At 36.5% G+C, this 18,154-nt stretch overlaps 1 protein-coding gene across 4 annotated transcripts in view; it reads right to left on the bottom strand.

Moving 5' to 3' along the window:
- ARHGAP15 (Rho GTPase activating protein 15) overlaps positions 1-18,154 on the bottom strand; it is a 491,953-nt gene that overhangs the window by 37,893 nt on the left and 435,906 nt on the right. For all 4 annotated transcript variants that reach the window (XM_075933317.1, XM_075933318.1, XM_025191035.2 and 1 more), the window contains one exon: positions 2,883-2,988. In XM_075933317.1, coding sequence (XP_075789432.1) covers positions 2,883-2,988 — 106 coding nt within the window. The remainder of the gene's footprint in view (positions 1-2,882; positions 2,989-18,154) is intronic.

The following is an 18,154-nucleotide window of genomic DNA, read 5'->3' as shown; positions in this document are numbered from 1 at the left end:
GCGAAAAATGGCATCGTCTTACTTCACCTGATCAGTTACCTATTTCTGACTTTCATAATCTCTACAGAGTCAACATAGTTAAGAAAGAGTTGGATTCTATCCTTTGTTGTTTACTACATTGTAATCCGTTACACCTGTCCAATCTCAATTAAAAATAATTCAACTCCAGGTGAATCACCGAAGGAATAGTTTGGCCTACAGATAGTGCTTAATGTTGTGCCTGATCAAACGGAGTCACACAACCAGAAAATACAATTTCTACAACCAGAGCTGGATTGTGGAGGTGTCAACAGCCAATCAGAGTCCCTGTGGGCAGAATTCTCCTTCCCCTGTCCACTCAGAAGCTAATGCCATTATTGGGACAAAGGAAGGGGAAGAAAGGAGACCTGACCAGAGCCCAGTGGCTGCCTCAGTCAAGCTGGAAGGGCATATTGAGTTAGGATCCTACAGGGACCAATTTTGTGTCTTTTTCTGTTCTATATGTTCATCAGTGATTTAGAAAATGTCACAGAGGCTATGTCTAGACTACGGAGTTTTTCCGGGATAACTCCAGTATCCCAGAAAATCTCTGCCGCGTCCAGGGAACACGTCTGCTCTTATGACATTTATTGATGAAGAACAGACATGCTTTTTCAGAAGCCCTGTATTCCTCACATTTTATGAGGAATAAGGGCTCTTCCAAAAGCAGAGGTTTTTCTGAAATTTGGCCCTATGTAGTCAGGTCAAATTTCAAAAAAGCCTCTTCCGAAAAAACAATCTGAAAAAGATTTATGCTCCACAATTTGCATACCGTCCCCCCCCCCCCCAAAAAGCAGCAGTCTAGATGTAGCGAGAGAGTACACTTATAACGTTTGCAAACAATACCAAACTGGACGGGATTGCAAATTCTTTGAAGATTAGTATTAAAATTTAAAATAGTCTGGACAAACCGGAGAAATGGTAGGAAGTAAATAGGATGAAATTCAACGAGGACAAATGCAAAGTACTCCATTTAGGTAGAACAATCAGTTTCTCACCTACAGAATGGGAAAGGACTGCCTAGAAAGAAGTACTACAGAAAGGGATTTGGGGGGTCAAAGTAGTTTGCAAGCTAAATACAGGTCAACAGTGTAATACTGTTACAAAAAAAAGCAAACTTCATTCTGGGATGTATTATAAGAATGTCATAAGCAAGACATAAGAAGTAATTCTTCTGCTCTGATTAGGCCTCAACCGGAGTCATTATGTCCAGTTGTGGGTGCCACATTTTAGGAAAGATGTGGACAAATTAGAGAAAGTCCAGAGAAGAGCACCAACATAATTAAAGGTCTAGAAAACATGACCTTTGAGGGAAGATTGAAAAGATTGGGTTAGTTTAGTCCAGAGAAGAGAAGACTGAGAGGGGACATGATAACAGTTTTCAAGAACATAAAAGGTTACGAGGAGGAGGGAGAAAAATGGTTCTTGTTAACCTTTGAGGAGAGAATGAGAATCAGTGGGGTTAAACTGTAGTTTAGGTTGGACATTAGGAAAAACGTCCTAAAAATGTCAGGTTAGTTAAAAGAGAGTGAGAGAGAGTGAGAAGAACCCCTGGAACTGGAAGCAAGGCACCATTGAAGGGGGGAACGGATAGATCAGAACTGATGTCAGGGCAGAACTGATGCGGGGAAAGGGGACACTAGGAAACAAACAGATGTACACTTTCTAATTTCTGTAGAAAATGATAGATCCTTTTCCTTTTTTCAGACCATTTTAAAAACTGCCTTCAGAAACTTCATTACCACTAAGAAAGCAAGCAAGCAAGCAAGCCCAGCTCGAACATCAGACCTCAGGTTGCTTTTGTAAGGCTGTCATATTTCTCTCTTGTAAACTGGGTACAGTGACTATGCAAATTGCCAAGAGATGATAAACATAGAACACAACAATGCTGTTTTTACAAATCTGGATTTATAAGCCACATCCATAACCATAGTATCTGAACGTGGTAGCTCATCAACTTTGCCAGAGGAGAAGGGCACTTAAAATCTTTCCTAAGGGCTTGTGCAGGCATTCTGAACTACACTGAACTTCACTACAAGGTAGAACAGCTAATTTCCCATGTAAACTGCAGGTCTTTTTTATGACTTATGGATGCACAAGAGCCATTTATATGAATAGAAACTTGTTGATGACATACCTTGCTCTGTGCATAGCTACAGGGAGCCTGACAACTGGGCAAGGGGGGAGGCTTTGTACTCCTGGAAAGTGCAGGGCTTCAAGCAGAATGAGCAGGGCTCAGGGCTAGCATCCTCCAGCCTGCCCTTTGCCTCGCCAGAAGTGCGCTGCCCGGGACTTCAATGTTGATTTAAAAGGTCCTGAGCAATGGCCACCACTGTTGATGCAGTAGCAATGGTGGCCAAGAGCCCCTGGCCCTTTTGAGGGATGGTCTGGACCCCAGGAAAATTGCCCCCTTTGATCTCCCCACTCCTCCCATTGGCATGCCTGCATATCTCAAACATGGAAAAAAGAAACGGGAGGAGAATTTACTAACCTGTAACTTACAAAACCAACCGCAAATATGCATCCTTGGTTATTCTGGGCAATGCTATATTGTATAATTCAGCATAACCTAGTGTACAGTAATCCAAAGTGTCTCGCCGCATGTGAAGAGAAACACAACTGTTCCATTTGCTAATAGAATACACTGAGTATATAAGTCTAGCCTTACAGAAGTTCTTGTGAGTAGAGGGAGCATATATGTACATATCTGGTAATCATATTCAGTTTTTCAAAATGACTATCTTGCATTGAAATTGTTAGATATTTGAGAACGGTTTGGACACCTAGCTTCCATAGGCCCCACTCCCCCACCGCCTCCCTCTCCCCCCAAATCAGGCTTCTTTAGTGCTCTTAGCTTAACTTACTTTTTTAGATGTTCAAAGAGGATTTTCATTGTGTCACGGTTTGGCCTAGGGAGCTCCTGTACAAGACGCCTTATGGACTTAACTCGAGTGTTGTTGTCTGAATTTTCTGATGGGGAAAAACAAAAAAAAGTATAAGATTTGAGTATCACTTTAGGAGATTGCATGCTTACATTTATGCCAGACATCTTAGCAACTACAGCTTAAATTAGAAGTCACTGTTAATATGGATACAAGTATAGCCATCTTAGAATGTCTTCCCATCTGAAATGTTGATGGAGAGCCTACCTTATAGCTTGAAAGGAATGCATAAAGATCTTTTGAACGGGCATGAAACATTTTCTCATCAGAAAACTGACTTTGTAGGCTATGTGCCTATTTTAATAGACCATTTGGCTTGGTACAAATGCAAATTATTCCATAGTTGGCCTACCTGTGAACAGTAACTAGCGTTCTTATGAAATGGAGTTTCCTATTCTGAAACAGCATTCCACCAGTGCACTAGGAGCTGCAGCTGGCACTTCCTAAAACTGACTAATGCTGTAATCTTTGCTATCTTTTTTTTCTGTTCACTCCTCTGACCACATCTATTAGCGCGCTTTCCTCACTTTACCTCTAATTTTTCTATATCATGCATCTGATCCATACAGTCACAGATATAAATTTAATATTATGATTTAATTCATGCTTTTTAGAAATCAGCAATTGGCTGCATGAAATTCCATTTTTTAATCTATCTTCTAGAACTGGTTGTATCGGTACCATCCTTTTAAATTGCCTTTTGGTAGAAAACAATTGGTGTTATCAAGATATAACTGGTGACAAAAGAACATGGGAGTAGGAACGTTACTACTATCTTGGTCAGGATAAGCATTGTAGTTTAGTGTGAGTCATAGTTTCAAGGACATACATTCTACATATGGCTTATGTTTGTGTTATTTGCATTTATTTGCATGAGATGTTGCTACTAAAACAGAGATATGTACAACTGTGATTTCATTTAGGAACAGATTAGATAAAATGCCTGTAGGCCTGATATAGAGAAAACATCTTGCATACTACAAGTTCTAGATAACCCAAGAATTCCTTTTTGATCTGACCGTGTATGGTTTAATTATCATCTATAATTCAAAATCTATTTTAGTATTGAATATTTATATTGTTCTAGAATCCAAATGCTCCAATCAGAGTTGAGCCATCTTGTGCTAGGTGCTGCACAAAAACACATGAAAACTCAGTTTCCACCCTGATGATTTTATCATTTAAAAAGCAAATATATACAACCAAACATCCATAATTTAAACTGACTTTAATTGAGTAGCCTCTTACTAGGAAACTCTATCCTTTCTTTGTCACATGCCCTTAACTCCTTTTCTTGTTAATAGGTGTTACAATGTGTTTTGAGAAAAGCCTAGGCTTCAGAATAATTAACATATAGATTATTTTTTTCCTTTTAAAATATTTCACGTGAATATAATTTCAGGTAAGGTTGGGAGACTCACAAGCCTGGAGAATGAAGTTATTCACAGATGAGACATGGGTATGGAGGACAGATAGAAGTTTTCTGTGCACAGCCCTATTTTGACCATGATATCTAGGGAGCACCCAATTGGAAGGTAGTCCAATCTCAAAGTTCAGTAATCTAAACTCAAAGTCATCGGCCTTTCTGCTGAGGCTGTCAAAAGTGGTGGCTATTTTTGTCATTTGACACCTTGTCCTGTGAGAACTGAATTGAAGTCACTATCCAAAATTGTATAAAACTTTAGCAGTTATACTTTCAACTGATATCACTCAACAGTATTTTCCATTCTGTTTTCCAGAGAGTTCCCTGTGTTTAAGCACAGATGTACCGACTTATCTCGACTCTAAATGTATCCTGGGATTTTTAAAAACTAGAGTTATGAAAGAAGCCCAACAACACAAATCAACGCTCCGGATGCTTGTATGTTATTGAGTGCACAATACTTCTTGGAAAAATGGCTTCTGTAGAGAAATTTTTCCGTTCCCCACCTTATGTTGATTTGCCCAGATGTCTACCTGGATGTCACCATCCATCCCAGAAGTGGCTGCATTTCAGAGCTCAGGAGGGTGATTCTTATATGGATATAATTCATAAGGTATTTAGCATTTCATAAGTGCACAATGAGATGCTAAAATACCTAATCAGCTCATTACTAAAGGCAGACTCTTACTCTCTTTTAAAGTGCATAACCAAAGACCTGGCCAGTAGGAAATAGGGTGGGAGACAATTAACCAATTGCTAAAGAACAGAAATTCTAGAAGAAATGGTGCATAAAATTATTTTATGATTCGGCCTATTGGTTAATTGTTAGCCTATTGTAAAAGAGGAAAAACAGGCAACATGTGGTAACTTTAGTCAGCATTTCTGAACTGGGAATGATAAACACCTCTGCCTGGCTCTGGCATTTATCAGTACTGAGATATTATTACCACATAGAGTCACAGCATGGTTACTGTTATCATCGAAAAAAAGAGCCAGCTAATCTTAATGGTTTGTAAAGCCGTTACCTGCATTGGTCTGACATTTATCATGATCATTTTACCACATGGGTCTTACACAGCAAAGGTATTTTATCTGGAAGGGACATCACTATGAATTATTATTTGCAGCTAGGTAGAAAATTGTATGTTGTAGATACCTTTTCTCATTATAAATCACAGTCACATTTCACCATTTCCCACACAAAGCTGCTGAGCCCAGTCTTTTTACCACAGTGCTCCCTTTTATAGTTCCATGAAAATATTGGCTACTTTTTCATTAAAATTCTTAATCTTGGTTTTTTTTAAAAGCAATATATGCTTTATTTTTTGGTATTTGTTATAGAAAATTTTCTCCCACTTTATCAACTGAAGTTGATAAAGTGTCTACTTTTTTAAAAACCTTGTTGCTTTTTTCAATCTTAGTGGTCAGACTTGTCTCTGCTCTTGACCTTGCCGATGCAACCTTTAACAGTAGATCGAATGTAAGTTCTTATTCTTGATTTTGAAATACCTGTGCATTTTCTTTTCTGCCCCAAATCCTTGAATTCCACTTTAACATCACTAAAGATTTTCTTCTTTCATTTTTCTAATTGAAAAGATTTTTTTCATAGATGCCTTTTTATCAAACTAAAGAGAAGGGGAGGGCAATCCTACTGGAAGATTTCTGTAAATTATTATCAAAGAGGTATCACCAAGTATCTGTTGCCCAATAAAGCCTATTAATATACCAGATAAAGAAAGGGAAGACATTTTGTCGATATGACACTAGTTTTTTAAATTGTACAGCTAAGTTCAGAATATGAAATAGACTAGTTTTTTAAAGTTAAAATAGTACAAAGGCACAACTTATCATCACAAAAATTATTTGTTAAAATAATCAGTAATTTCTAAAAAGTTATTTTCTTTTATCTAAATTGTTTAAACATGAATAAAAACAACCCAAAATGACATATAGATAATAAAGAGGGAGGACAGTTAGTGTTCCTCCTCTTTTTTTTTAAGCATTTTAGGAGACATATAGGAGAATGTAACAAATTTAGCAAATTAAGATAGCTTTATGTGAATTGCAGATGGTACATTTATTTTGCTAGTACATATATTTCAAAATTGGGTTACTGGATTTAAAAATAATGTTCTCTAAAAAAGCAGGACTGTAGCGATACTTTTGTTTATGTTTAAACAAAGAATGCATTAAACACACTACAAAGTATTTAATATTATATAGGCTCTTTTGCAAATGAGCTTTGGATAAACATTTGAACATGGAAGAAAACATGATGTGCCTGTAACATTAACAGTGGCTGGGTGAAAATGAACAAAGAAAGTAACCTTTAGCTCTCATGTCCATAAAGAATACTTAAACAAATCCCATTGAATCTTTCTTTTAATCATTAATTTAAACTGGACGTAGCTGTTTACAACACATCACTTTGTTTTAGAACAGGAAGTCCAAGGTTTATCTCTAATAACTCACATTTTCTAGGAAGGGATGTATGTCTCTAACCTGACATGCATTCATTATTTTGTAAGGTACTGGAGTCTGACCTATGACCCTCCTCAGACCTGCTGCATTATTCATGACTGACTTACTTTGTGTAGTTTTACTACAGTACCCATTTCCCTTTACCAGCAGCTTCAGTTACTTGTGCATGTTTAACGTTAAACTGGCATTTATGGCTCACATTAATACTTAATTTTATTTCAAGCCATGATTGCTTCTTTTTGTCCTGTTGAACCTTAGTATCTTGTGTTACTGGGGGAAAAAGTGCTATATGATTCTGCATAAAATAGTGAACTATTGAGCTGTCCCCAACACTAAGATTTTTTTAAGAGTGTTTCCTTCCTAGTTTTTTATATTGCTCTTCTCACTTTTTTTGGGGGGGGAGGGGGGATAAACTTTATGCTGTGTTCAAAATGTCACATGCTATTGCCACAGCAAATTCTGTAACCCGAGAGTATGTCTAACAATTCACAGTTGATTCAACTGCTAGGTTTTGTTTTTGTTTTTTTGTTTAATCAGAACTGAGTGGGTTAGGTGGATTTTTGAGTGCTAATGAAATTGTGAGACTTATGGTGCTGGCTACTGCCAGCCATAGTGTGGGCAGACGCTCTGCAAGCTTCCCCACTGTGTTGCTGTGCAAGCATCCCTGCTGTTATGTTTGCTATAGTTTTAATGTCTGTGAAAAATTCCTGATGAAACTAAATTATGTTGTGCTCTCTTGTTTATGTAAATAAAACACCCGATTTAGCCAGTTTGTCCTGCCCTTGCCCATTTTAGAAGTGCTCCCATAGTAAAGTGCTTAACTTAACCTCATATCCTATCAAGTGCCTCTGTGTTATCAGAATATGAGAATTTACTTTAGACAGAATACATGTTAGCTTGATTTTTCAGCTGGACTGGGTGCCCACCACACCAATTGCAATTAATAGATTTCAGTATGCAAAATAAAGACCATTGTAGTTAAAAATACAAAGTCAGATTTTTTAAAAATCAGTTTCTTCATATCAATGTCCTTTTTAATATCATTTGAAAAAAAAGGTTTTTTCATTTTATGTAACATTAAAGTCCCAATCTTAAGCATCTGCCATAGAGAGTGCAAATCTTATTACATATATACTTTGTGAAATACTACCATCTTTAAAAAAATCCATAAGAAGTGTGCAAACTAACTAATGTTTGCTGTAAGGAGAATAAATTCAGATCACAAATTGATTACTTTTTATTCATGCTTTGGTAATAGATGTTGCAAAAAATGAACATTATAAGAAACCTTTTTATATATCCAATTGATGAATTCACCAAATGTGATACAGAGTGGAATTTTCAATGAATATTCATACAACTCTTGCAATCCATTAGCAAGACTTAAGACAATGAGTTTGCAACTCAATCCCATTTAACAAAAATATATGTGGAATTAATGGGAAAACAGCACTTACAAAACTTAAACTTTAATGTATCAAACTCCAGGTGCCAGCGTTTGAGGGAAATAACCAAAAATAGTCATTTTTTACATATTTGATGGGACTGATTATGCAATGTGCAACTCTAAATGGCTTATAGCACATTGTAGCATGGTTCCATCCCATTGGCTACAGTAGGGTGCAGGCAGATGGATGACAGTGACAAGGAGAGAAGTGCTTTTGCTTAGCCGTGCGTTAAGATGCCATCCAGAAGCTCTGTGCACTGCAGACACTTCATTAGGATGCCAGGATAATGGTAAACTACCACTCAGAGTGACACCCCATTTCCTGCTTACTGAGCTCTCCAACCTCGGCAGATGTCAACAATCTCACAGTGCTACAGACCAGACCTAACTTTCCAGTCACTTTGACTCCAATTTTTTTCCCTTAACAGTGCCATACATTACATGCAATATGTAACAGCAAATACTAAACGGAAGACAAAATTTGCTGCCCTAATTATAACAAAGAAGCATCTGACTTAGGTACTGCATGCCTAGAGAATGTACAATCAGCTGGGCATTATAAAAGAGGGATGCTTATTGTTAGTTTTAAGGGTTAATTAGACTTAGGACTTTAATAAGTAATCATGAAATTCTGATCCCAGTAGAGATGATTGTGATTCATGATAAACTTCAATTTAAATATGGAAAAAAATGTGGAGCTCTTTTCTGAGAGATTTTATATTCAGTTTCAGTCTTGTGCATAGCTGTACAGAAAGACAGACCTGAGCAACTGGATGGTGTGATATTTTCTCTGCAAATTCACAACTCAGTGCCATCACATACCTTCCTAACAGCAATTATAGCTATCAGAGACTCAGTGCTACAATACGTAACCTATCTTTCATTCCAGAGAAGCAAAAATTACTAGTTATCATTCTTAAATGATCTCCAAAATTATATATCTATATCTATATCTATATCTATATCTATATATAGAGAGAGAGAGAGAGAGAGAGAGAAAAGGCCCCAAAATCTTCACATATTTTTTCCCGATCCAAACTTTATTTTTCAATCCTCTGTATGTCCGTAAACAGACTCTCTCATGAAAGAATTATTTATGTCATTGAAACCAGAAATACCTATTTATTTTACATATTTCTTTGTGGGCTAATCTGATGTTTTAGCAGGAGAGAGCTAGACCTCTATCCAGCATTTAATTCTCTTCGAAAAGGAAAAGTGTATGACAAGGAAGCACAGTCAGCCACAGGGAGTTTATATTTGTTCAGAAGGGCGCCATCCTTCCCCAAGCCTGTGTTAAGGAATTACTTTGGCATTCCAGTCTTTCCAGAGTTGTATGGGGTAGTATAAATGTGGATAATGGAAGAAGGTAAAAAAAGAAGAAAATACAGCAAGAATTCTGAGGATTACATTTGGGATGAGATGAGATAGGCTTTTTTGTCTGTTCTTGCTTGTACAGTAAAATGCTTACCAGGAATCTTTACAAAACAGCAGGAAACAAGGAGCCAAATCTTGACTTCTTTCCTGAGACAGTAGCTATCATTACCAGAGCAAAACATTGAAGCCATCAGAAATGAAGAATCTGGACTTTGTGAAATCAACAGGATATTACTACTGCTTTCTGTGAGAACAGAACAGGGCCCTCAGGAAGGACTTTAGGATAGGATCCATACATGATAAAAGCAAATACTTTGTATCTGATTAAAATGTAAAGTTGTGATTATTTTAAAAATATGTGTAAATGCATTGAAATTATTTTTAACTACTCATTACCATAACATTTTGCTCCACTATAATCTTTAGTATGAGGTAACCTAATTCTGCTAATACTGGCCATATTTGGGAGCTAGAAGTTTCAAGATTTTTAAGAAGAAAAAATAGTGTGCTCATTTTATTTTTTTTCTTTTCTAAATTATATATATATATAATATATATTAGATATATATATTTTAAACTCTAACAACAGCAGTAAACAGTATCTCCCCAAGGGAGACTTAGATTTGAAGACTGTTCATTATATCATTTGAATAAGACTAGACCTGGCCTTTTGACTTTGAACCACTACCAAATTTCAGGCTGTGAGGAAATTGTTCTACATTTCCTGACAAATTGAGTTAAGCAGACATTAAGTGGGCTTTAAGAAAACAAATGGCCATCTTTATCACAGGTGGACACTGATGGCTTAATGGGGCCTGGGCTGATTGTATCACTTCTAATGGCTTGACGGGAAGCATTAGGGTTTTTGCATAAAGAACTGGCATTGCGAACCCTGCTAACACAGACCTGTCAAGCGTTCTGTATCCCTTTGTGCATGGAAGCAGATGTTTGTATGTATACTATGAACTGGCATTAGAGCAAGCGACAGATGCCTGTATGAATGCCAGGTTTGTGAATTTTTACAGCAGGAGCATGTTCTGAGGAAGTGCAGCCCTGCCCTCTATCATAGGTAATTCCCACTGGAATGTACTAAATCCCAGCTATGTTTTCATTATTTGATTTTCCTAGCAACTGGATGAATATATCTGTCCTGAAAATGCAAGATGAGAACACTACCAAATTCTTACAGCTTTGCAATATTAGGTCTGTTCTGAAGTTATTTTCTGTCATTTTCATTGCACCCTATAATCTAAACCAATGTTCCTCAGAAAGGAAAAAATTATAGCTATCTAATTAAAACTTGTGTTTATGTTAACCATTCTCCCTCCTCTCCCTACTATCTCCCTCTGCAGTCCCTCACCAAAATACCCCAGAAACACTGAATGAGATTCACAGTACTTCATTTCCTTCCATATACAGACCTTACACTGTAGTTGTCTGTCAACAATACAAACAGGTAGCTTGCAGTCCATTAAACAAACACAGTGCCCCCCTCACTTTTATTTGACATTTTATTTGGCTATGACAAATGAGCAGCAGTTGGATTATAACATAATTTGTCTTGTCTTTATTACCAGCACAAAGGACACCATTCATTAATTATTCTGCCGTTGCAGCTTAACACTAACTGGAAAGGTCCCTCTTCGGACAGATGGCGGGGACGATGTTATTTATATCAATCAGCCAAAATCCTCAACAAGGATTACTGTTCCTGAGACTAAATGATTTATTTCTTTTTACCTCACCCTCCCTCAACCCCTTCTGCTTTCAGAGATTTCTCTATAAAAACAAAATTTGATGGGAATCTTAAAGCAAAGCCATATTTAACCTGTTAGCTTGCAAAACAACATGCATGTTACATCAGTTTAACTACACAACATTAGTTGCATATTTTGAACTGTTTTAGCTTTTATTTGATCTTCGACTCCACAGAATAAAAGGTCTTGGAGCAGCAAGTTCAGCAAAAGTTTGCCTTTTCTGTAATACCACCCTGCTGTTGTCCCCAGAGACCACCAGGATCAGGAAATAGTGCCAGCTGTCAGGATTTCTGTCTCTGATAAGATGAGATGACCCACCTTATTACAGAAAGACCAGCAGTAGACCTTTTGCAAGATGAACTAGGATGTTTAGTAAAACTCCAGGCTAAACTGAGGGTCAAATCATACATGAGGCAGATGCTCATCTATTCCTAGTGGATACAAGTCTTTATTCAGTATCAAGGGATGGAGGGATTGTACTTTACTTGCTCTGTCTTGTTAATGATTCTGCCCAGTACATAATCAAACAGTAGTAATTTCTACAGGCTGAGTCCATATGTAAAAATCTTCTAAATGTCTCTTACAGGATTTCTGAAATGGTGCCCTTTCTTAAAGACATTCTCTTTAGAAAAGAAATCCATATAGATTGTTATATCACATGAGGATTAAGACATTTAAAGTTTTATCCAAGTTGCACAGTCTGTTATAATAAAGACTAAAACACAGAAACTTTTATTGTGTGCAGAAATTATTGGTATAACCTTGCTATCCTGATTAGTTTGCAAATATTAAAAGTCCCATCAAGACAAATATCAGCAACATGCAAATACCCTTGCAGGTTGTGATTAAGATTTTAAATGTATCCTTTTGCTTTTAGTTAATGAAAAACAAAGTCTTGGAGGATCTAAGTTGTAATTTATTAAACATGAAAGGCTCCTTGATGAAATATAGAAATGAGATATATTTTGCATTTCAAAGATTTAAGCTGACAACTTACTTGCATGCAAATAAGAGCAAGATTTGTAAAAATATTTGAAAAGAAATTATTCCTGAATGTACTTATTACAATAATGTGGCATGTAGATAAGAGAAACACACAGCATTAAAAGACATTCATTTCTCCAAAGTCTTAAAATTAGCTTCTTTCTGCCATTGTGTATTAATGTTCTTCTTCAGGAATGCAGCATATTAAAGAACTGAACAGAATTAGTAATAAATTTGTTAATTACAAATTTAAGCAACACAACTGTGTTGTTTTCCCAATATGTTTTTTTCAAAAGCAGAATTGCTAATGCATTTTAATCATTTATGTATAAACATTTGAGGATAAAATATTCTGAAGTTTATCAATTTCAAGAGCTGTTTATTTGCTGGCAAAATAGGGCATGTTATACAACATATATCTTATCATTTTTGCTCATCAAATCCCCATTTGCTGAATGCAAATTTCTCTGGTCTAAGTGCTCTTGCACCTCAATTTAAATGAATAATAGGATAGACTCTATTAAAATCGGTTTAGGGTTGCCATGGGTGACATATCAGTAGGGTTAAAATGAGAAAAAAGGTCACAGAAGCAGTCCTTACAACCTGTTTTTTATCACAATGAAGCATATGTAAGTATCCATGTAGGTTTAAACAACAACATATGGAAATTGGAGACAATCCTTAGTTTATAGATCTTTTCACATTTTTTTTAGCCAACATGTCCAAAATGAATGCAAAATCACAAGACCATCAATAACTCTGGGAATGTGTGCAGTTGCATTGAAAATTAGAGAGTAAGCCCCAGTGTAGTAATACAGTAGTCTGACAGATTGTAGATTTGTAAAAATAACAGACAACTCGGAAGAAGACGGTCTTTTTATTGTGGCAAATCCTTCATTTCAAGGAACCAGCAAGGTACTCTGAACATATTAACAAAGAAACCAGAAACTATACCAAAACACCTCATTTACGAAGAATTTTGAATCCTCAGCTAACCTGATTTATGGGATTATACATGCAGTTATTTCATAGGTACTGAAAATATTTTCACTCCACAGTGAACATTTCCTTGATCTATCTTTTGTGTGTATGTGCTGTAGTCTTATCCCATTTAAAGTGACCAAAGAACATGAGTATTTTGATAACTTGAGGAACACAATAACATCTCAACTTTTCTGATTTTTTACATCTCTTTTAAAGTCAAAAATCTATTTATTAAAGTATTACACTTACTGCTCACTTTTTATATTATTTATGGTTCTCATCTGGATTTCACAGAACCAGATTTTTGTTACAAGTGTTATATTTCCTCTCTTTTTAACCCATATTAAAAAGAAAAATCTCCTTATTTGCTAAGGTTAGATGGTAGTTTAATTTTCATAGGAACAGTGGAATATTTTGAAGTGAGTAACATTTACTAAGTCATTAGTTTTATGCAAACTAGGAAGGAAGATGAAAAGAAAAAAATATCAATTATTTATAGATTGTTAAAATGTATCTTAGTGCAGTGCTACTGTATAGAAATGACAATTAGCCAAACTTACCTTCTTTAATTAATAATGCATATATTATGCTCTTTGGGCGCCTAATCACCAGTTCTACAAATTTGTTTGACACTGCTGAAGATGCCTATCACATGGTTTAAAGAAAAAAAAAAGGAAAAAGAACAATGCTCTGCCATTCATGGCCAACTTTAAAAAGCTTTCAGCTATTCCAGAAGTGATGATGAAGTGCTTTCAGTGTACAAAATGGTGATCTATAAATTGCTTGGCTATGTGAATGAAGCATAAGATTACAATCCAAACAAAGACCAAATTCAAAATGTAAACTTGATACAATCTATTGGATTGAGAAACACCTTTCTAGATACAAATTTGACTCTCAAGAAGATATGACAGGAGAACTTCCCATTACCTGCAGATCTCTGAGCATAAATGGGCAAACAGGCCAGGTTACACAGCCTGGTTTTTTTGCTCCACAAATGTGAGTGTGATAAATCTGGCTATGGGAGGGATATGTATTCTAATCATATCTATAATGCTGCTTCATCAAACCAAAGCTTCTCAACTTCATATTGTGCAGAAGTAAAAAACAATAACAGAATCAGTAATGCTAATTCCGTGTTCTTTCACTGTAGTCCCTTGGCAATGAACACAAGTTAACCACAGACTTCACTGGGTAGTCACAGGTACCAAAATGTGGAAAGAACATGAAGTGTTTGCAATAGGGAAATATCATGCATGGCTTCCTCATCCATGATGATATCTAGTAGGCTTCTCTATGAGGTGTTAATTCATAAGGAGATGATTTAAATAATGTTTACTACATATTTGATCATCTTCACGTTGAAAAAATAATAATCTGATGTTAAGAAATATGGCTACTACCATCAGTATTCTGTAGTTCTGAATGACACCATAATTTTGTAGGGTTCTTGGAAAACATATTTTCTAGTGAGCGTCCTCCTGATTTTTCATGTTTGGTATATGCGTGACTGGCTACACCAATAGGCAAGTCCATCCATTTCCCTAATGGCTTTTTCTTTGCAGCAACTTTTACACACCAGTTATTCATTCTCAGAGGTTTCTATGTTTGACTTAGTTTAAAATAGATTAGGATGGTAGGATGAGGAAGAGGGCTACACTTAGGAAAAAAATGCCACTTTGTAGTCAAATCACCTGTTGTATGGAGATTCGACCTAGATCTTAATATGGCATGCAGCTGCCATCAGCCCCTGACTGTAACAGGAATTAATCCAGAGACAGATTATCTGAAGGTCAGATAAGTCTTCATTTCTACTGAAGTTCTTGGCTTGGACTCACGGACCACGTGGGGGATTTTCAGCCTTAATTTTCTCCTGAAGTTCCTTCTTCCTCATTCACTTTCCTCATAACACATATTTTTATTTCAGGTGTTTTAACTAATAATTTATAGCCATGTAAAGGAGGAGTAGCTAATAGAAGTTTCTCTTTAAGAGATTGATAGATGCCTCACAAAGAGGTGTATTTCTGTCTTACTAACTGTTAATACATAGAGGGAAAAGAGAAATATTTTACTATCACAGAGAATAACACAGAATAATTTTTCCTATGGTTTTGTTTGTTATAAGAATACTCTTTGCATTAATTTGTAGAGAGTCTTGAATGTATAAATATTAAGGCATTGCCAAATATTCCAAGTATCCCTCCATGGCAAATTGTCTTTAAATACTGGCAGGTTTTTTTTCTTTTTAACATTTACTTGTGGACCAGAAACACTTTCAGTGTATTGCCCCTGGCCTTCTGTGAGAATGTTAGTTAGTAATGCTCATAAAAACTCAATTCATCAATGTGAACATAATTTGCTATGAACAGAAAGCTCACAAAAGGGTGAATTTGTCAGATAGACAGGTGGCCTGAGATCTCTCCCTGATACTGAATGATATGAATAATAGATTCTGGTAAATGTATGCCAAGACTTGAGCTGTAAACACAGCTGCCTCCATTCCCTTCCAGAATAACAGCTTCGAGAACGAAAGCCCAGGAACCACAGTTCCACCTGAGGACTAAGCTTGTGTACACACGCACATACACAAATGCATATGCACTCTCACGAAGAAAACAAGTGTAATAAAAAAGGACACAGCTAGTAGTTTCCACTCTCATTGTCAAACCCCAGTCATGCATGGATTTTAAAATATGTGAAGATTACAACATTTAAAAAATGCTGTAATCTTCAGAGTATTTAATTCCCCCCCCCCCCCCCCATTGAATCAAAGGGAAAACATCAGATGGTTTCAATATGAGCAGGATCTGGCCCAAAGCTAATAAACTTTGTGATTTCAGTGCTTATCATATAAAAATAAACATCTTGTCTCTTTCTACAATAGTATTACATATAAACATTGGTTAGATAAAATCATCTGAATACTGCATAACTCTTTGTCTTCTACATTTTTAAGGCTCATGCCTACTGTAACTTTTCCAATTTTATCTGAATTTTTAATCATTAATTACAGCACAAAGAGCATTTTAGGAAGAGATTGCATGTGCAAAAGTGCCCTTTGTACTTTCCTGCTGTTCTGATCATGGGGCTGCTATCCAGGTGTATGTTCGGGCAGCCAATGGCCCCAAAGGATCACTACAGCATCCATTGTAGCAGTAGTTGGTAGAAGGCAGAGGACAGGAGACAGGAGTTGTTATGCTGGTTGTACATTACTGAAGGATTCCCGCACTCAAGGAGGAACCTTTTACACCTATTTACAGCTACACCTATTTACAGATGCTACCAATTATATGGCTCAAAGTGGCTGTGATGCAGCTGAGAATCTGGGTTTTATCATTTATTTTCCAAATATGTACCAGGCATGGCACATACATTTAAGAGAAGGATAGTAATATTGTGGCTGGTTACAGTTTTTGTTTTGATTTATCAAGCACTTTTATTTTCACAATTCTAGTTGTGCCCAGGGATTATCAGAGTTGTTCTTCTGCCGAACATGCTCAATGTTTCATATATATTTTGACCCATATAGGTCTGAATTAGAGCCTCATTTTGGCTTCTCATCACCAAATGGGCTCCCATGTTGATTCTTCACTGGAAATAATATAGCCCAGCAAATGAACTGGGGAGTGCATTATCTAAAGCTGATGTATGCTTGTTCTGATATTTGTTATCTAGGGAGGACGTTCACTGTAATGAGTTGGCTAAGGTGCGGGACATGTTTTTTGCTCGGCACTCAGAACTGAAACATGCTAACACTCCCAAAATGTGATAGAATATGAGATATTGATGGCAAAAGGGAAGTTTTTTGAACAAATGAGAATCGCTGTCAGAATAATGAAAGAGAAATGAGCTATGATTTAATCTGTTTTCTAGCAATGTCACAGAAGAGCTATGAGTCAAGCTATGTGCAAAATTCAGAATCATTACCCATACAATGCCATTCATACACTTTATGACTTTGAGCAAGTAGAGGGGACATGAAACATGCCAAAAAACTGTATGCAGATACTTTACTATTAATTTCACATTTATACAAGTTCACACACCTAAGTAATTCCACTTTCAGTTGACTGTAATTTAAGCTCACTAGTATATGATTTCCAGCACTGCCTGTTTCCGATTGTAGCATGTGCACTTGGCTTACTCCTTCTATTTCTGGTGAAACTCCAACCATTTCTGAATATCCATTGTAACTGTGGAATATATACAGAAACGGTGTTTTGATTTTTTTGGAGAACAGAGGAAGCCAGTCAGATCAATGGCTTATACCAACATATCATACATATTACACTTGGATAGAGCAAAAATCACAGGTCTAATAGAAAAAAATCTCAAACTGTTTTAGTGCCTTGAACAATGTGTTCACTGCTGTCCCAATTACATTGAACCATTACATATATTCTGCATCCAATGTATGAGAACAGGGCATGTGGAAGGGAGAGATGGTTATATAGGATGCAGCTGCTTCTGTCACCTCCATAGGTAAGTGTGAGGAGTTATGAAGGTTGGAGAAAGGTATGCCTGCAGTAGAGAGGAAGAGGTACGGAAACAGCTTTTTTCTATGTTTCCATCTCAGGTTAAATATAATAGGCAGCTTATAGCTGCTGTGAACAGTGATACTTTCTCCATTATTGCAGAAGTGGTTCAGGACAGGCAGCTGGAAATGGGGCTCAATCCTATGGAGCACAACATGGAGCAGAGCTCAGCTGCCATTGCTGCCAGTAATGATATGAGGAAGGAAGAG

This window comes from Pelodiscus sinensis, chromosome 7 (assembly GCF_049634645.1).
Source record: "Pelodiscus sinensis isolate JC-2024 chromosome 7, ASM4963464v1, whole genome shotgun sequence".
Classification (NCBI taxonomy): domain Eukaryota; kingdom Metazoa; phylum Chordata; order Testudines; family Trionychidae; genus Pelodiscus; species Pelodiscus sinensis.
Note: the sequence above shows the minus strand (reverse complement) of the source record. Positions and strands in the feature narration are given on the sequence as shown.